The sequence below is a fragment of the Salmo salar genome, chromosome 12 (genome assembly GCF_965601325.2).
Source record: "Salmo salar chromosome 12, fSalSal1, whole genome shotgun sequence".
NCBI lineage: Eukaryota > Metazoa > Chordata > Actinopteri > Salmoniformes > Salmonidae > Salmo > Salmo salar.
In genome coordinates this window covers 71230078-71248430 of record NC_138302.1, presented here as the reverse complement: position 1 = coordinate 71248430, position 18353 = coordinate 71230078, and the positions used below count along the sequence as shown (strand labels likewise).

Below are 18353 nucleotides of genomic sequence, written 5' to 3'. Positions count from 1 at the left end.
TGTATCTCCAGACAGAGGAACAGTTATAGTGGTGAGTTGTATCTCCAGAGGTGTTTTACATATTGTATTTGTTTTAAACATGAACTGGTTAAAAAGAGGAGGACCATGTCTCGCCAGTCACTGGTACAGAAACGCTGTACTGTACTGCCAATGTGTTACAGTTTTTCTCAGTCGCTTTGGTGCATTTCTTAGATCAAAAGTGCCATTCTTGATACTACTTGTACAAATTCCAAATCATCTAGTCACTTGTGCACATCATTAAAGCAATTTCTTATTCCTTTGAACAAATTGCAATTGCTTTTGTACATATTGCAATTGATAATGTACAAGTGTCAGCTTTTTTCCACATTTTCAATTGCTCATGTCATGTTGATCAAAATATAGTAGATGGTTCTCTGTTGAATAGTCTTACCCCTCAAAACATCTAGGCATTAGTTCCTTGCATAAGCCATTACATGCAAAATTGTTGAACTATTTGTCATAAACTGTCAAGCATAGTTTTACACATTTCTATTAGACCTTTTGTACAAAAAGGTGAATTGATGAATGGTGCAGGTGAAATTGACCCTCACTCATGAAGGAATGTAAAGTGTTAGTTCAACCAACAATCAACCAGTTGTCTAAATTGCTCAAAGGTGCATGGAGAATCAATTGGCAAGCATATATAGACAGACCACACAGAGTTGCAATTTTCCAATAATGGATGGACCAGGAAACGAACAGGGTCAACAGCCAATAGGAGGAAGAAGAGGAGCAAGGATGCGTGATGGAAGGCAAAACAGAGGAAGAGGCAGAAGAGGACATAGGCGCATATCTGATGACATAAGGGCCACTATTGTAGACCATGTTGTCAATCATGGCCTTTCAATGGCTGAGGCGGGTCGAAGGGTGCAGCCGAATATTGGGAGATCAACCGTGTCCTCAATAGTTCAAACGTTTCGAAGAGAGAACAGGTATGTCCACCAATGTACAGTGCACAGTTACTGTATATAAGCAGTATACTGTATACTTCCTACAATGCTTCATATTACAGTAGTCCACTTGTATTTCACAGCATACAGAAATATACTCTATACAGATACATACTGCACCTTACATGCACCCACCTGTATGTTTTACAGTAAAATGTGTGTTTGCATAGTTTTTGTCTATGTGAAAGTGTGCGATGCATCACTGCATTTTTCCCCACATAGGACTGCAAGATTACCTCAAACTGGTGGCAGAGGACGCCTTTTCACACCTCAACAGGAGGAGGCTATTTGCACCATGGTCCGAGCAAACAATGCCATGAGACTCAGGGAAATACAAAGGACCATTATAGAAGACAACGATGTCTTTGAAAACATCCATACGGTTAGCATCTCAACCATCGACAGGGTGCTGCATAGAAACCAGATGAGTATGAAACAGCTGTACCGTGTACCATTCCAAAGGAATGAGGACAGAGTTAAGGAGCTACGGTACCAGTATGTACAGGTAAAACATATATCTATGTAACTACTTTACAGCAACATTTTATAGTGATACATAGTACAGTAAGCATAAACTGCACACATTTCCATTGCTGTGGAAGGAACATGCAATATATGTACATTTTATGTCACTCTTCCTTACCAAAACAAATTCAACTGTGTGTTCTGGGATATAGCGTATAATGGAGTTGGAATCAAGTGAACCCTCTCACAACTTTGTATACGTGGATGAGGCTGGCTTCAACCTGACCAAATGCAGAAGGCGGGGTCGGAATATCATCGGTCACAGAGCTACTGTGGATTTGCCAGGCCAACGGGGAGGAAATATCACCATGTGTGCTGCTATTTCGGAGCATGGTGTCCTAACCCATATCCCCCTTATAGGGCCATACAACACCCAGCATCTACTCAACTTTTTAGAGACTCTCTACAGGGCTCTCATCCCTGATGATGAGAGGGGTCTGTTTAGAGAGGATTTGCCAAAGTATGTGGTCATTTGTGATAATGTGAGTTTCCATCGATCAAACATCATAAGGCAATGGTTTGTGACCCACCTGAGGATGCTCATAGAATTCCTCCCACCTTATTCACCATTGCTTAACCCAATCGAGGAGTTCTTTTCAGCATGGAGGTGGAAGATGTACGATCGTCAGCCACACACACAGATGACCCTGCTGGCTGCAATGGATGCAGCATGTGAGGACATCACAGTAGACGCCTGCAGAGGATGGATAAGGCATTCCAAAAGATTCTTTCCACGTTGCATTGGAAGGGAAAATATCCGGTGTGATGTGGATGAGAATATGTGGGCCGACAGACAGGAACGTCTGGATGTGTAGAGACAGCACTAGAACAGTGCTGCGGGAAAAGTTGTGCCTTAGGGGGGGGTTCCTGTGTTTCTTTCTAATTTAGTTTTTTTTCCTTTGTGCCCCTTGGGTTGTCCAGTCTCTTTCAATCAATAACCCACATACAGTAATATGTAAATAGTACTGTTGAAATTGATATATGCCATAGAAGTGCAGCCTTGTGCATTTTCAATACAGTAACTGTCATCCAAACTGTAGCCTAAGTTTACATCAGGTAATACTGTCAAAGTACACAGTTCCATTGACAACATGCCTAAACATTTTTTGTTCGTGAACAATGACTCAATGACTTATCATTCTGATGACACTGACATGATCATTGGCATGAATATTTACTTTTGAGAGATGTACTAAGGATTTTTAGTGACTGACTAGCTTTAGAAACACATCTATTGTATATTGCAGTTTGTACAAATTGTTCTGAGAAATGCACTTATTATTTTGCACATGTTAGGGATGATGTGAAAAATTCACCAAAGCGACTGAGAAAAACTGTATGTGTCAGCACTACTGCCTGTGTCTAAGGAGGGTGTGTATGGGGGGTGAGTTGGCGGTGCGCAACTGATGTGGGCTGGTGTGGATAAAATGCCAGGGACGATTTCTTGTCCCAGTCCGCCCCTGACTCTTTGTGAGTGTTTTAGAGAGTGTGTATCTGTGATTGTATTAGTGATGTTGGCAGAAAGATAGATAGATAGATAGATAGATAGATAGATAGATAGATAGATAGATAGATAGATAGATAGATAGATAGATAGATAGATAGATAGATAGATAGATAGATAGATAGATAGATAGATAGATAGATAGATAGATAGATAGATAGATAGATAGATAGATAGATAGATAGATAGATAGATAGATAGATAGATAGATAGATAGATAGATAGATAGATAGATAGATAGATAGATAGATAGATAGATAGATAGATAGATAGATAGATAGATAGATAGATAGATAGATAGATAGATAGATAGATAGATAGATAGATAGATGATAGATAGATAGATAGATAGATAGATAGATAGATAGATAGATAGATAGATAGATAGATAGATAGATAGATAGATAGATAGATAGATAGATAGATAGATAGATAGATAGATAGATAGATAGATAGATAGATAGATAGATAGATAGATAGATAGATAGATAGATAAATGAAACAACAAATGTAATTCCTAAAAAAATAAATACAAAAAAAAAAAAAATACAAAAGAACATATACATTCAACTTATTTCATCAACAAAAAATAGTTTCCCCTCCTCTACAAAACAAAGCGCTCCTTCGTATGCCCACTTCCCCTCAAACAATGGGAGACCTTTTACAGCTGAGAAGAACTCAAAATCCACTTTTATTCTTACTTTCACTAATCCTTTAAAAACACATCTTACCTCCTCCCCATATCCCGTTTCTATCTTATATTTCCTACTCAGAAAAATTGACATCTTAGCTTGTCCCCCCAAAAAATTTTACAGTTGACATTTTCTTTTCTGTTGCTTACTATATTGAAACCCCAAAATAAAAACAGTGTTATTGAAAATCTCCCCTACAGCTTTAAACAAAGACTCCAGCATTTCCAGAAGGTGACTGTTGACCCAGGGTTTAGAGTGTTCCCTCAGCAGTAGAAGGTGACTGTTGACCCAGGGTTTAGAGTATTCCCTCAGCAGTAGAAGGTGACTGTTGACCCAGGGTTTAGAGTATTCCCTCAGCAGTAGGTGACTGTTGACCCAGGGTTTAGAGTGTTCCCTCAGCAGTAGAAGGTGACTGTTGACCCAGGGTTTAGAGTGTTCCCTCAGCAGTAGAAGGTGACTGTTGACCCAGGGTTTAGAGTATTCCCTCAGCAGTAGGTGACTGTTGACCCAGGGTTTAGAGTATTCCCTCAGCAGTAGGTGACTGTTGACCCAGGGTTTAGAGTATTCCCTCAGCAGTAGAAGGTGACTGTTGACCCAGGGTTTAGAGTATTCCCTCAGCAGTAGGTGACTGTTGACCCAGGGTTTAGAGTATTCCCTCAGCAGTAGAATGTGACTGTTGACCCAGGGTTTAGAGTATTCCCTCAGCAGTAGGTGACTGTTGACCCAGGGTTTAGAGTGTTCCCTCAGCAGTAGAAGGTGACTGTTGACCCAGGGTTTAGAGTGTTCCCTCAGCAGTAGAAGGTGACTGTTGACCCAGGGTTTAGAGTGTTCCCTCAGCAGTAGAAGGTGACTGTTGACCCAGGGTTTAGAGTGTTCCCTCAGCAGTAGAAGGTGACTGTTGACCCAGGGTTTAGAGTATTCCCTCAGCAGTAGAAGGTGACTGTTGACCCAGGGTTTAGAGTATTCCCTCAGCAGTAGAAGGTGACTGTTGACCCAGGGTTTAGAGTGTTCCCTCAGCAGTAGGTGACTGTTGACCCAGGGTTTAGAGTGTTCCCTCAGCAGTAGAAGGTGACTGTTGACCCAGGGTTTAGAGTATTCCCTCTCATACACTATGGCTTTTTTTTTATGTCTCTTGCCCCATTTACGTTTAAAGAAGAAATCTTAAAACTGCTCATGGGTGATAAAAAAATACAGAGGAAGACCCAGAAACCACATCTCTTTACAGAGGTAAAACTGCGACTGAACTCTTTCATTTTCTTTTGAATTTACATCACTTATCACTCTCGCGACCACTTTCTTGAGTCTAGCAATTTCAGGGCTTGTCAAACCTCCCCCTGTTATTTTTGACATCATAAACTTTGCTGAATCAATAAACAATTCGCTTTCAGGGAAAAAATCTGTTACATTGTAATCCTGCATATATTTCTTCCCTTTTGTCAACTTCAGAAATTGACGTACCTTCTCAATCCCATACCTCCCTTCCACCCCATTTATCTCACTATTTTGTTGTGACGCGTCAGATGACTCACTCTCGCTATCCTCCCCAGAAGAAAACTCCACCATCTCTACAACCTGTTTATCTTCAAGTGATTTATCAATCTCTACCTTCCTCTTGGAATTAGACCCTTCCCCACCCCTTTCATTCTTCCTCTTACTCCTCGGTACTTTGAAAACAGCTGCTTCCTTTTCCATTATTCCAATCTCCTCTTGACCTCCAATTTCATTTTCCAGCACCACCTCAGCGACGGCAATCGCAATCTCACCGACTGTTTCCCCTCCCTCTTTGTTCTGATCTACCACAATTGCCACCTTATCCACACTGGCTTCCTCTCCTACTTTTCCTACCACATCTGCCCACCTTCTCCCTTCCCCTGCACCCTTAGCATGTTCATCCCTTCGCGGTGGTGCGTTAGCTGCACCAGCACTAGAGCTGCTACCGGGCTCTGCGTGCTCATTCTCGGGACAATTACGCACCAAATGCCCCTCTCTTCCACAGCCAAAGCATTTCATTGATTCAGTAGAAGCGTAGAAGACATAATCAAATCCATCAATCTTAAAACTGAATGCTAAATTCAGTTCATCAGTGTCCTTTTTTTAAATGATATGCACTTGTCTCCTATGAGACACGACATGTTTCAGCAACGGAGATTTACATCCAAAAAGAACCTTCTTTATTGTTGATACAATTTGACCATGACGAGATAACTCTCGCTCCAACACTTCATCTCTAACAAATGGTGGCACGTTAGAAAGTATAACTTTCTTTGCCGGATTCATAAGCGGAAATACCGGTGTCTGTGTCTCCCGCAACACAACACCACTCTCAACTATCGTATTCACCTTTTCAATGGAATCTAAGAATATCACTACAGCGCTATTCATCCTTGAGGCTGATTTGATACTATCATACCCAATGATAGCACCCACTGCCAAGCTACATTCTTCCACTGAACACCCGGCCGCAGCAGGAATCTTTACTCCATGTCGCCGACTAAGTTTTTCAATCTCCAAACTTCAGCGAGTGGCCATTGCAACCAGCCCCACCCGGTGGTTGTGCCCTCGCGAAAACCAACCTCAACGATGCCACCACCCCTGTACGTGCTTAGTGATATTTAGAGAAGATACCCTTAAAACAACTAAACTAATCAACATATATATATATATATATACACACCAATATATACACACCAAAACCCAATAGAGTGAAGATAATTCCAGTCGCTCTCACAATCACTCCTGCTTCACGACTCACTCCCAGCATGCACTCCAGAGAGAGAGAGAGAGAGAGAGAGAGAGAGAGAGAGAGAGAGAGAGAGAGAGAGAGAGAGAGAGAGAGAGAGAGAGAGAGAGAGAGAGAGAGAGAGAGAATTCTGCTCATATAGTATGTGAAGATATCCTCTACAGCTGAGGTCATGGTCATGTGGTCATCAAGGTCATGTCAAGAAATAGTGTCCAGACCTGAACCATGTAACTGCAACCTGACACCTAAACAACTAGAGCACCGCAGTTTGACCACATACACTACCCTGAAAGAGAAACATCCACACGGTCAATATTTGCAAGTGTGTGTGTGTGTGTGTGTTTGAGCAGGGAGGAGGAGGAGTGGGGAGAATGCACACTTAACCTGATGTGATCTTAGATGAGAGACAGACACTTTCCCTCGTGGTCCTGAGAGAGAGAGGGGGGGGGGAAGTTTTAGGGCACCGGACGTCCAGAGTATTGTAGTGGGTGTGTGTGTCAGAGGCCCAGGGGTAAATGTTACAGGGGTCCTGTGACATTGGTGTTTCCAGGGTAACGGGCCAAGCATGCTGGCTAAGGCTATATAAAACCTGTCCTCCCAGAATGCCTTTGTGACGGACGGATGAGCCAGCTCATGTTGCTATGGAGACAAGGCTGTTAGTGGAACGCTGTCCTGACTCAGGACTTTCTCCCAGGACCCCCTCTCACACAGCTTTATCTCTCTCACACACACATACTGCACACAGGTGAGTGTGTGGGCTGGCTGCATGCTGGGTGTAGTGTGTGGGCTGGCTGCATGCTGGGTGTAGTGTGTGGGCTGGCTGCATGCTGGGTGTAGTGTGTGGGCTGGCTGCATGTTGGGTGTAGTGTGTGGGCTGGCTGTATGCTGGGTGTAGTGTGTGGGCTGGCTGCATGCTGGGTGTAGTGTGTGGGCTGGCTGCATGCTGGGTGTAGTGTGTGGGGTGGCTGCATGCTGAGTGTAGTGTGTGGGCTGGCTGCATGCTGGGTGTAGGGTGTGGGGTGGCTGTATGCTGGGTGTAGTGTGTGGGCTGGCTGCATGCTGGGTGTAGTGTGTGGGCTGGCTGCATGCTGGGTGTAGTGTGTGGGCTGGCTGCATGCTGGGTGTAGTGTGTGGGCTGGCTGCATGCTGGGTGTAGTGTGTGGGCTGGCTGCATGCTGGGTGTAGTGTGGTGGCTGGCTACATGCTGGGTGTAGTGTGTGGGCTGGCTGCATGCTGGGTGCAGTGTGTGGGCTGGCTGCATGCTGGGTGTAGTGTGTGGGCTGGCTGCATGTTGGGTGTAGTGTGTGGGCTGGCTGTATGCTGGGTGTAGTGTGTGGGCTGGCTGCATGCTGGGTGTAGTGTGTGGGCTGGCTGCATGTAGTGTGTGGGCTGGCTGCATGCTTTGTGTAGTGTGTGGGCTGGCTGCATGCTGGGTGTAGTGTGTGGGCTGGCTGCATGCTTTGTGTAGTGTGTGGGCTGGCTGCATGCTGGGTGTAGTGTGTGGGCTGGCTGCATACTGGGTGTAGTGTGTGGGCTGGCTGCATGCTGGGTGTAGTGTGTGGGCTGGCTGTATGCTGGGTGTAGTGTGTGGGCTGGCTGCATGCTGGGTGTAGTGTGTGGGCTGGCTGCATGTAGTGTGTGGGCTGGCTGCATGCTTTGTGTAGTGTGTGGGCTGGCTGCATGCTGGGTGTAGTGTGTGGGCTGGCTGCATGCTTTGTGTAGTGTGTGGGCTGGCTGCATGCTGGGTGTAGTGTGTGGGCTGGCTGCATACTGGGTGTAGTGTGTGGGCTGGCTGCATGCTGGGTGTAGTGTGTGGGCTGGCTGTATGCTGGGTGTAGTGTGTGGGCTGGCTGCATGCTGGGTGTAGTGTGTGGGCTGGCTGCATGCTGGGTGTAGTGTGTGGGCTGGCTGCATGCTGGGTGTAGTGTGTGGGCTGGCTACATGCTGGGTGTAGTGTGTGGGCTGGCTGCATGCTGGGTGCAGGCTGGCTGTATGCTGGGTGTAGTGTGTGGGGTGGCTGTATGCTGGGTGTAGTGTGTGGGGTGGCTGCATGCTGGGTGTAGTGTGTGGGGTGGCTGCATGCTGGGTGTAGTGTGTGGGCTGGCTGCATGCTGGGTGTAGTGTGTGGGCTGGCTGCATGTAGTGTGTGGGCTGGCTGCATGCTTTGTGTAGTGAGCCCAGATCTCTGGGGTCCATAGAGGGATACTGGTTTCTTTCACAGGCAGCGCATGCCTGCCCTAATTTTACTTAAACACACAGCAGGGGACTGGCAGCCACTTACAACATACTTACACATGTACACAGACACACACACACACACACACACACACACACACACACACACACACACACACACACACACACACACACACAGACACACACACACACACACACACACACACACACACACACACACACAGACACACACACACACACACACACACACGGGACATTACGGGAGGTAATTTATAGGTAATGAGGCTGGCTGGAAACACCCCAGGGACACACCGGAGAGTTGTCATGGGTAGAGTAACCCAGTTTTCATGAAAGCCATGTTGGTACCAAAGTTCCAAGACAGTTATGTCCTTGTAGGAATGGCAATAAGAATGTACCATAGAGGATAGTTGTACGTTTTGGATCTGGTTGACTAGAAGGGGGATAAAGGACACACACACTTTCACAACCTCGTCCTTGGCGTCTGCAGGACAACCAATCACGTCTATTGTTCCTGTGGGATTGTCCCACGGCCAAAGACCAGTAAATCAGATCAGCCCAATAGAACTCTGGGCAGCTGAGTGTGTGTGTGTGTGTGTGTGTGTGTGTGTGTGTGTGTGTGTGTGTGTGTGTGTGTGTGTGTGTGTGTGTGTGTGTGTGTGTGTGTGTGTGTGTGTGCGTGTGTGTGTGTGTGATTGCGTGCGTGTGTTTGCGTGCGTGCGTGCTTGCGTGCGTGTGTGTGCTTCAGTCCACTGTTCTGATCCTGATTTTCACACACCTACCAACATTACTCACTGTCCCCCTCTGTTGGCCATTCTAGGACCTCATCTTCAGACTGACCCTGGTGAGCATAATGCATCATGGTCGGTATCATCACTGAGTTCATTCACTTGTCATTAGCTGTTATGACTGTTTATAACATCTGTCAAGTCATTATTTGGGCTATATTATATGTGGTGGCAGTGAGTTCCTGTGGAATAAAAGCAGGTATTGGTTCTGTAAACATGTCCAGAACATCTCACTGATGCTGGTACTCAACCTGTCCTTCAGAAGCTCAGTTAGGATCTTTCAGTCTGACTCAGTTACGGAAAGGTTTTGTCCACCTTCTCACACCCAAGTGGCTGCACATCTCTTTGTGGTGTGTGTGTGTGTGTGTGTGTGTGTGTGTGTGTGTGTGTGTGTGTGTGTGTGTGTGTGTGTGTGTGTGTGTGTGTGTGTGTGTGTGTGTGTGTGTGTGTGTGTGTGTGTGTGTGTGTGTGTGTGTGTGTGTGTGTGTGTGTGCGCAGCCAGGTCACCCGTGATGCAAGTCAGTATTCGACGTCCATCCAGCCATGGTGCGTGGTAAATGGCTGCGTGCTATTGCATCCTCCCAGGAGAGCTTTAAAACGGAGCGCGCGCGCACACACACACACACACACACACACACACACACACACACACACAATACCTTCATAACGCACTAAACCCGCCTTCATCTTCAAACTCACTCCCATACCTCCCTTTAGCCTCGCGCCGCCCCTCCACTAAAGTCAGCTTTCACCCTCTCTCCCCTCGCAGAGTGCCATCCACAGAACTGACGCACAGAGACAGACAGTGTGTGTGACAAAGAGTGTGTGAAGAGTGTGTTTCCAAGTGAATGTGTGTGTGACAACGTGGAGAGAACGAAAGCCCATCCTTTGGAATGGACCACAGCACCGTAATCAAAGAGTGTCTCGAGGAGCACCTGAGGGATTAAAACTCCAACTGGCGAATAAATCTGTAGCTTTTTACTGGCCTTTCCTCGCGCGCCCTGTAGTGTTACCAAGAAAACAGGAACGAGAGTAAACACGTGAAATAAGAAGGGTCCAATTCAGTCCCAGCCTGCCCGAGTTTGGCGCCGTGCCACAGAGAAGAGAGTTTTACCGTATTTTTAGCATCCTCTCTTTTCCCTCTCCTCCCTTCTTTTCCTCTCTGTGTGGAGAGAGAGCGGGAGACGAACGGACCGGGCGATTCAGCTGTGAGTCTCGCGCCTCTCCGGTGGATCTCTGTGGATGTGTGACAATGGATTAACTGTCTTTAACGGGATCCCACGTATCTCCGGTCCTTTACGAGACCATCGCTGCCACCTCTCATCCCTCCCCCCGCAGAGATCACCGCCATACCTTGTGTGGATTATTTTAACTCTCTCTGGGCTCTTTCTCCCCCGGTAGCGCTCGAGATGACCGCGGAATATGTTTTACGGTCCCTGCTGATGCTCTTCCTCGCGCTGCTCTCGGCCAACGCCAGTAACTGGCTGTAAGTGAAGTTTGTGGACTCCAACTCTCTCTATGTTTCTCTCTAACCTCTGCATCTTCCCCTCTCTGCCCACAACCTCTGCCTTGCCTCCACATCCCATCCCTTTACCTACTCTCTCCTTTTACCTCCCTCGTCTCTTCCCAAAACATTTTCCCCATCTCTCCTCAAACCACCCCAAACCTATTACTTTCCTAGTTTCCTTGTTCCTGTCATTATCACAAACGCTGTCATTCTCTGTCATTTTCGCTGTCTCTGCCCCTGTTTCTGTGATCTCTGTGTTTTTGTCGGCAGGGTCACAGCTCAATGCCCTGTCTTGTTTAAATGTTAACCCGACCAGTGACCACTCCACTCATCCAGCCGGCAGTATCCTTGTGGTTATTATGCTATAGGCTATGTCGTAACAATATTATATTTGGTCTGCAGTCTGCACCGATGTCCAATAAGGATAATCTCTCACCTCGCTGTTTACATCGCTGAAGTCAGTTTTAGGGCATTTTGAGTGTGGAATGACCTATTCCATGATTGGCTATTTGTCAGTCTAAAAATCCACAGTTGTCAGTCTCAGTTGTCCTGGTAAAAAACCCATAGTTGTCAGTCTTAGTTGTCCTAGTAATAAAAACCCATAGTTATCCGTCTCAGTTGTCCTGGTAATAAAACCCCATAGTTGTCAGTCTTAGTTGTCCTGGTAATAAAAACCCATAGTTGTCAGTCTTAGTTGTCCTGGTAATAAAAACCCATAGTTGTCAGTCTCAGTTGTCCTGGTAATAAAAACCCATAGTTGTCAGTCTCAGTTGTCCTGGTAATAAAAACCCATAGTTGTCAGTCTCAGTTGTCCTGGTAAGAAACCCATAGTTGTCAGTCTCAGTTGTCCTGGTAAAAACCCATAGTTGTCAGTCTCAGTTGTCCTGGTAATAAAAACCCAAAGTTGTCAGTCTCAGTTGTCCTGGTAAAAACCCATAGTTGTCAGTCTCAGTTGTCCTGGTAATAAAAACCCATAGTTGTCAGTCTCAGTTGTCCTGGTAATAAAAACCCATAGTTGTCCGTCTCAGTTGTCCTGGTAAAAAAACATAGTTGTCAGTCTCAGTTGTCCTGGTAAAACCCATAGTTGTCAGTCTCAGTTGTCCTGGTAATAAAAACCCATAGTTGTCCGTCTCAGTTGTCCTGGTAAAAAACCCATAGTTGTCAGTCTCAGTTGTCCTGGTAAAAACCCATAGTTGTCAGTCTCAGTTGTCCTGGTAATAAAATCCCATAGTTGTCAGTCTCAGTTATCTTGGTAATAAAAACCCATAGTTATCCGTCTCAGTTGTCCTGGTAAAAACCCATAGTTGTCAGTCTCAGTTGTCCTGGTAAAACCCATAGTTGTCAGTCTCAGTTGTCCTGGTAATAAAAACCCATAGTTGTCCGTCTCAGTTGTCCTGGTAAAAAACCCATAGTTGTCAGTCTCAGTTGTCCTGGTAAAAACCCATAGTTGTCAGTCTCAGTTGTCCTGGTAATAAAATCCCATAGTTGTCAGTCTCAGTTATCTTGGTAATAAAAACCCATAGTTATCCGTCTCAGTTGTCCTGGTAAAAACCCATAGTTGTCAGTCTCAGTTGTCCTGGTAAAAAATCCAAAGTTGTCAGTCTCAGTTGTCCTGGTAATAAAAACCCATAGTTGTCAGTCTCAGTTGTCCTGGTAATAAAAACCCATAGTTGTCAGTCTCAGTTGTCCTGGTAAAAACCCATAGTTGTCAGTCTCAGTTGTCCTGGTAATAAAAACCCATAGTTGTCAGTCTCAGTTGTCCTGGTAATAAAAACCCATAGTTGTCAGTCTTAGTTGTCCTGGTAAAAAAAAACATAGTTGTCAGTCTTAGTTGTCCTGGTAATAAAAACCCATAGTTGTCAGTCTCAGTTGTCCTGGTAATAAAAACCCATAGTTGTCAGTCTTAGTTGTCCTGGTAATAAAAACCCATAGTTGTCAGTCTCAGTTGTCCTGGTAATAAAAACCCATAGTTGTCCGTCTCAGTTGTCCTGGTAAAAACCCATAGTTGTCAGTCTCAGTTGTCCTGGTAATAAAAACCCATAGTTGTCAGTCTCAGTTATCCTGGTAAAAACCCATAGTTGTCAGTCTCAGTTGTCCTGGTAAAAACCCATCGTTGTCCGTCTCAGTTGCCTCCTGGGCACTGCAGTGTGAAAGGTGGGCTACACAGAGTACGTCACTAGGTCTAGACTACACTATAGACACATTGTTGCCTGTTTCTCCTCACTGCGCGAGCCTCGCTGTTCCGTCGCATGTGCGTGCTTGCTCTCGGTGGAGCTCGTGGGAGGTGGTTAGGTGGGTCTGCATACCTCAAGAGAAAGAGCTGAGCAACAACTCTGTTTTACCGTTCTTCTTTCTTAGGATTAAAAGACTGTGTGACCAACTTTCATTTGAATGATTAGTGTTTGTATGATATGGCGTGAGGCATGTAGTGAATTACTGGTGAACTTAATGTATGACAGAAATGGGCTCTGTAGACAGGAGGGTAGCCCTACCCAATTCTGATCATTATTTCACTTCATATATCCATGATTCAATCTTGCATTAAACATTTATAAATTGTATACATGATGAATGCATAGTATCCCAATAAATTACAATGTCTTCAAATGATACACTCATTCAGCCTGTGTGATTATATTACGCGTAGATGGTGGATTATTAATAACTGCTACAGGGTTTGATGGCAGCTCGTGTTTTTTGACTCAAGGCGTGGTGAGAGTGCAGAACGCGGGCGTGTGCAGGCATGTTCCACGCGAAGTGAAAACCCTCGCTAGTCTGCTAAATATGATTATTCTGCTTGAGGGATCCCACCGGGAGCATGTACACCTCTCCCCCTCACCCCCTCACCCCTAAACCCATAGCCCCGTCTCCCCCGGTCCGGTAGGAGACCTGTCAGGTGGGAACAGGTAGACGAGAGAGGAAACAGGTTCTCAGAGCAAACACTGCAGAGGAAAACTATCTCTAGGTCAGATCATGTGAACATTCACTGGAGTGATACATTTAAAATAGGCCTATGTATTGGCCTGGCCTATATTGCACAATAATACACATATTTATGTAGGTCAGGTAGCCTACATTTTGAAGGTATATGGACAAAATGTTAATTAATTTGTAGATTTTATTAAAGAGGTTTTAAATTCGAAAGTAATACCCTAATTTTGACATCGAAATCATGGGCATATAACTGTGGATCATTATACACATTAATACAAATCTATCCATAATATATCTCATGAATGAATCGAATATGACCGAATAGATTATTTCGAGCTACTGAGCATCATCATCATCGTCATAATGCTGGTATTATTTTCCAGAGTTATTTCCTTATCAATGTCTGTTATGCTCATTGAACAAGAGCTGGAGATTTAGACATTATTTGACGAAAAATAGCTGTTTTCGATGAAAGGGTCGATTTAGAATATTTGTCCACATTTTGTAGACTTCTATATACATTTTCCTGAAACATGTCCAACTTGTTATGGCTCAGCGCATTTTAATTGTCTAGGCTAACGCAGAAAAATAAAAAAGCCTAAATGATTTCTGTAGGCCTATGTTCTCTTGGTGATCTCAATAATCTTTTAAATACTTGTTTTGTTCTTTGCTGAAATCGAAAAGGCCTGTAGCGACATGCAGATATACATTTAAATTAGCCTACAGGTAATAGCTGATACAATTGTTTAATACATAACTCAATGACGTCGACGAAAGTATTTATTTATGTTTTTAGTGACGGTGTTTCATTTTGTCACGCACGTTAGTCAGACAATCATTTGCAACGTAGGCTATTCTAACATTCTCATTCTGTTGAACATTGTCAGCGGATGGAAGAGTTATTCAATTATTAGAAAAATTATTAGGACACATTTTTGGGGGGATAACCTAATTGCATGCTTTTGCCTTTTTGGCTCTTCAAAACAACAAAGATAAAATCCTTGATTCCAATTTAGGACACAATTCGTTAAGGCTATAAACCTGCCAAATCTCGTGAATGTTTAAAATTATCTTTCGAATTTGCTTAAGATTTTGGGTAAACTAATTATTTTAGTCATAACAGTTTGATAGAGCACTGTTGAGTGAACTATTTGGTTTTGGCCTAAATCATTTTCTTATTGCCTGATATCCCGTGTGAATTTCGGGTTCCCTCTCTAAACCACTCATCGGCTACTAAGCGCTGAGTCATGCTCCTACAGCCTCTCCAGAAGGCTGACTGGCCTGCAGTACTAGTGTTCATTAGTTTATCCGTCAACACCTTCTTTTCACCCTCCTCTCCTTTTCCTTTCCTCTCCTAGCGCTAGCGACTTGCACCTGCTCGAGGCTCGAGGGGTTCCAGCTCCCAGGCCCGGTAAACAGCTGGCTCCTGTGTGTGTGTGTGTGTGTGTGTGTGTGAGGGGGATTAGGCGCGTCATCTTATAACTGACAGACGTCTGGCATGCGTCAAAGAGAAAGCGGAGTGCGTGCGACCCGTCAGCGGTTAGATGTGTTGGTTTCTTGCTTCAGTTTCATTTATTTACTCAGCATAAGCCGCGTGAATTGCCCCGGGGAGAATATCATAATCCTCGTTTATTTGTTTTAGATTGGTCATCGCATTTGAAACGTCAAGCCCATTGAGTAATTGTTTTTTAAACACCCATGCAGTGTTTTCATAGACTATTGATTGACTTGATCTCCCAGTTTGAAGGAATATGCCTACAGTAGCTACATATTAAAGGTGCTATATGTAGAATATCTCGTCCATGTGGAAGCTAGGTGAATTGCAACAACTCTTAGGCTGAATATAAACAACTCTCCCCCTTCCCCGCATCCTATTTTCCACAACATCCTGGAAAGGTTAGCGTTATCCAACACCCCAAGGATCTCGAATAGCATGGATCATGGAGGAGACTATTTAACTTTCAGTTTCCTCCACTAACTTCAAAGCCTTATAAATGATGTTTTTTTTTCTTATTGAAAATATATTTCAAAGCTATTTAAATGGTACAATGATTCCCTACACAATTCTGTGCTTGTTTTCTCACATAAACTGAAATTCATATTATGGACATTTTCTGAAACAATTCTTCATGTAACTCCTTTAACTTAGTAAAGCCCATTAGCCTTTAACTTAGTAAAGCCCATTAACCTTTAACTTAGTAAAGCCCATTAACCTTTAACTTAGTAAAGCCCATTAACCTTTAACTTAGTAAAGCCCATTAACCTTTAACTTAGTAAAGCCCATTAACCTTTAACTTAGTAAAGCCCATTAGCCTTTAACTTAGTAAAGCCCATTAGCCTTTAACTTAGTAAAGCCCATTAACCTTTAACTTAGTAAAGCCCATTAGCCTTTAACTTAGTAAAGCCCATTAACCTTTAACTTAGTAAAGCCCATTAACCTTTAACTTAGTAAAGCCCATTAACCTTTAACTTAGTAAAGCCCATTAACCTTTAACTTAGTAAAGCCCATTAGCCTTTAACTTAGTAAAGCCCATTAACCTTTAACTTAGTAAAGCCCATTAGCCTTTAACTTAGTAAAGCCCATTAGCCTTTAACTTAGTAAAGCCCATTAACCTTTAACTTAGTAAAGCCCATTAGCCTTTAACTTAGTAAAGCCCATTAACCTTTAACTTAGTAAAGCCCATTAACCTTTAACTTAGTAAAGCCCATTAACCTTTAACTTAGTAAAGCCCATTAGCCTTTAACTTAGTAAAGCCCATTAGCCTTTAACTTAGTAAAGCCCATTAGCCTTTAACTTAGTAAAGCCCATTAGCCTTTAACTTAGTAAAGCCCATTAACCTTTAACTTAGTAAAGCCCATTAGCCTTTAACTTAGTAAAGCCCATTAACCTTTAACTTAGTAAAGCCCATTAGCCTTTAACTTAGTAAAGCCCATTAGCCTTTAACTTAGTAAAGCCCATTAGCCTTTAACTTAGTAAAGCCCATTAGCCTTTAACTTAGTAAAGCCCATTAACCTTTAACTTAGTAAAGCCCATTAGCCTTTAACTTAGTAAAGCCCATTAACCTTTAACTTAGTAAAGCCCATTAACCTTTAACTTAGTAAAGCCCATTAACCTTTAACTTAGTAAAGCCCATTAACCTTTAACTTAGTAAAGCCCATTAGCCTTTAACTTAGTAAAGCCCATTAACCTTTAACTTAGTAAAGCCCATTAGCCTTTAACTTAGTAAAGCCCATTAGCCTTTAACTTAGTAAAGCCCATTAAACTTTAACTTAGTAAAGCCCATTAGCCTTTAACTTAGTAAAGCCCATTAACCTTTAACTTAGTAAAGCCCATTAACCTTTAACTTAGTAAAGCCCATTAACCTTTAACTTAGTAAAGCCCATTAACCTTTAACTTAGTAAAGCCCATTAGCCTTTAACTTAGTAAAGCCCATTAGCCTTTAACTTAGTAAAGCCCATTAGCCTTTAACTTAGTAAAGCCCATTAGCCTTTAACTTAGTAAAGCCCATTAACCTTTAACTTAGTAAAGCCCATTAGCCTTTAACTTAGTAAAGCCCATTAACCTTTAACTTAGTAAAGCCCATTAGCCTTTAACTTAGTAAAGCCCATTAGCCTTTAACTTAGTAAAGCCCATTAGCCTTTAACTTAGTAAAGCCCATTAGCCTTTAACTTAGTAAAGCCCATTAGCCTTTAACTTAGTAAAGCCCATTAACCTTTAACTTAGTAAAGCCCATTAGCCTTTAACTTAGTAAAGCCCATTAGCCTTTAACTTAGTAAAGCCCATTAGCCTTTAACTTAGTAAAGCCCATTAGCCTTTAACTTAGTAAAGCCCATTAGCCTTTAACTTAGTAAAGCCCATTAGCCTTTAACTTAGTAAAGCCCATTAGCCTTTAACTTAGTAAAGCCCATTAACCTTTAACTTAGTAAAGCCCATTAGCCTTTAACTTAGTAAAGCCCATTAACCTTTAACTTAGTAAAGCCCATTAACCTTTAACTTGGTAAAGCCCATTAACCTTTAACTTAGTAAAGCCCATTCGCCTTTAACTTAGTAAAGCCCATTAACCTTTAACTTAGTAAAGCCCATTAACCTTTAACTTAGTAAAGCCCATTAACCTTTAACTTAGTAAAGCCCATTAACCTTTAACTTAGTAAAGCCCATTAACCTTTAACTTAGTAAAGCCCATTAACCTTTAACTTAGTAAAGCCCATTAACCTTTAACTTAGTAAAGCCCATTAGCCTTTAACTTAGTAAAGCCCATTAACCTTTAACTTAGTAAAGCCCATTAACCTTTAACTTAGTAAAGCCCATTAACCTTTAACTTAGTAAAGCCCATTAGCCTTTGAGGACCAATGTCAGTGATGATTGAACCAAGCCGACCCTGAACCTGCTGATTTTAATACACGTGCTGAGTTGATATGTCAGGGTTGTTGTAAAGAAATGACAGAATAAACGATGGTCATGCTCTTCTAGTTAAAGC

At 43.2% G+C, this 18353-nt stretch overlaps 1 protein-coding gene across 1 annotated transcript in view; it reads left to right on the top strand.

Moving 5' to 3' along the window:
- Window positions 1-10160: 10160 nt before the first annotated feature.
- The window catches only part of LOC106565616 (protein Wnt-4a), a 46470-nt gene continuing 38277 nt past the window's right edge, over window positions 10161-18353 (top strand). The window contains exon 1 of the mRNA XM_014132920.3: window positions 10161-10920. Within this exon, the coding sequence (XP_013988395.2) occupies window positions 10844-10920 (77 nt within the window). The 5' untranslated portion in view covers window positions 10161-10843. The remainder of the gene's footprint in view (window positions 10921-18353) is intronic.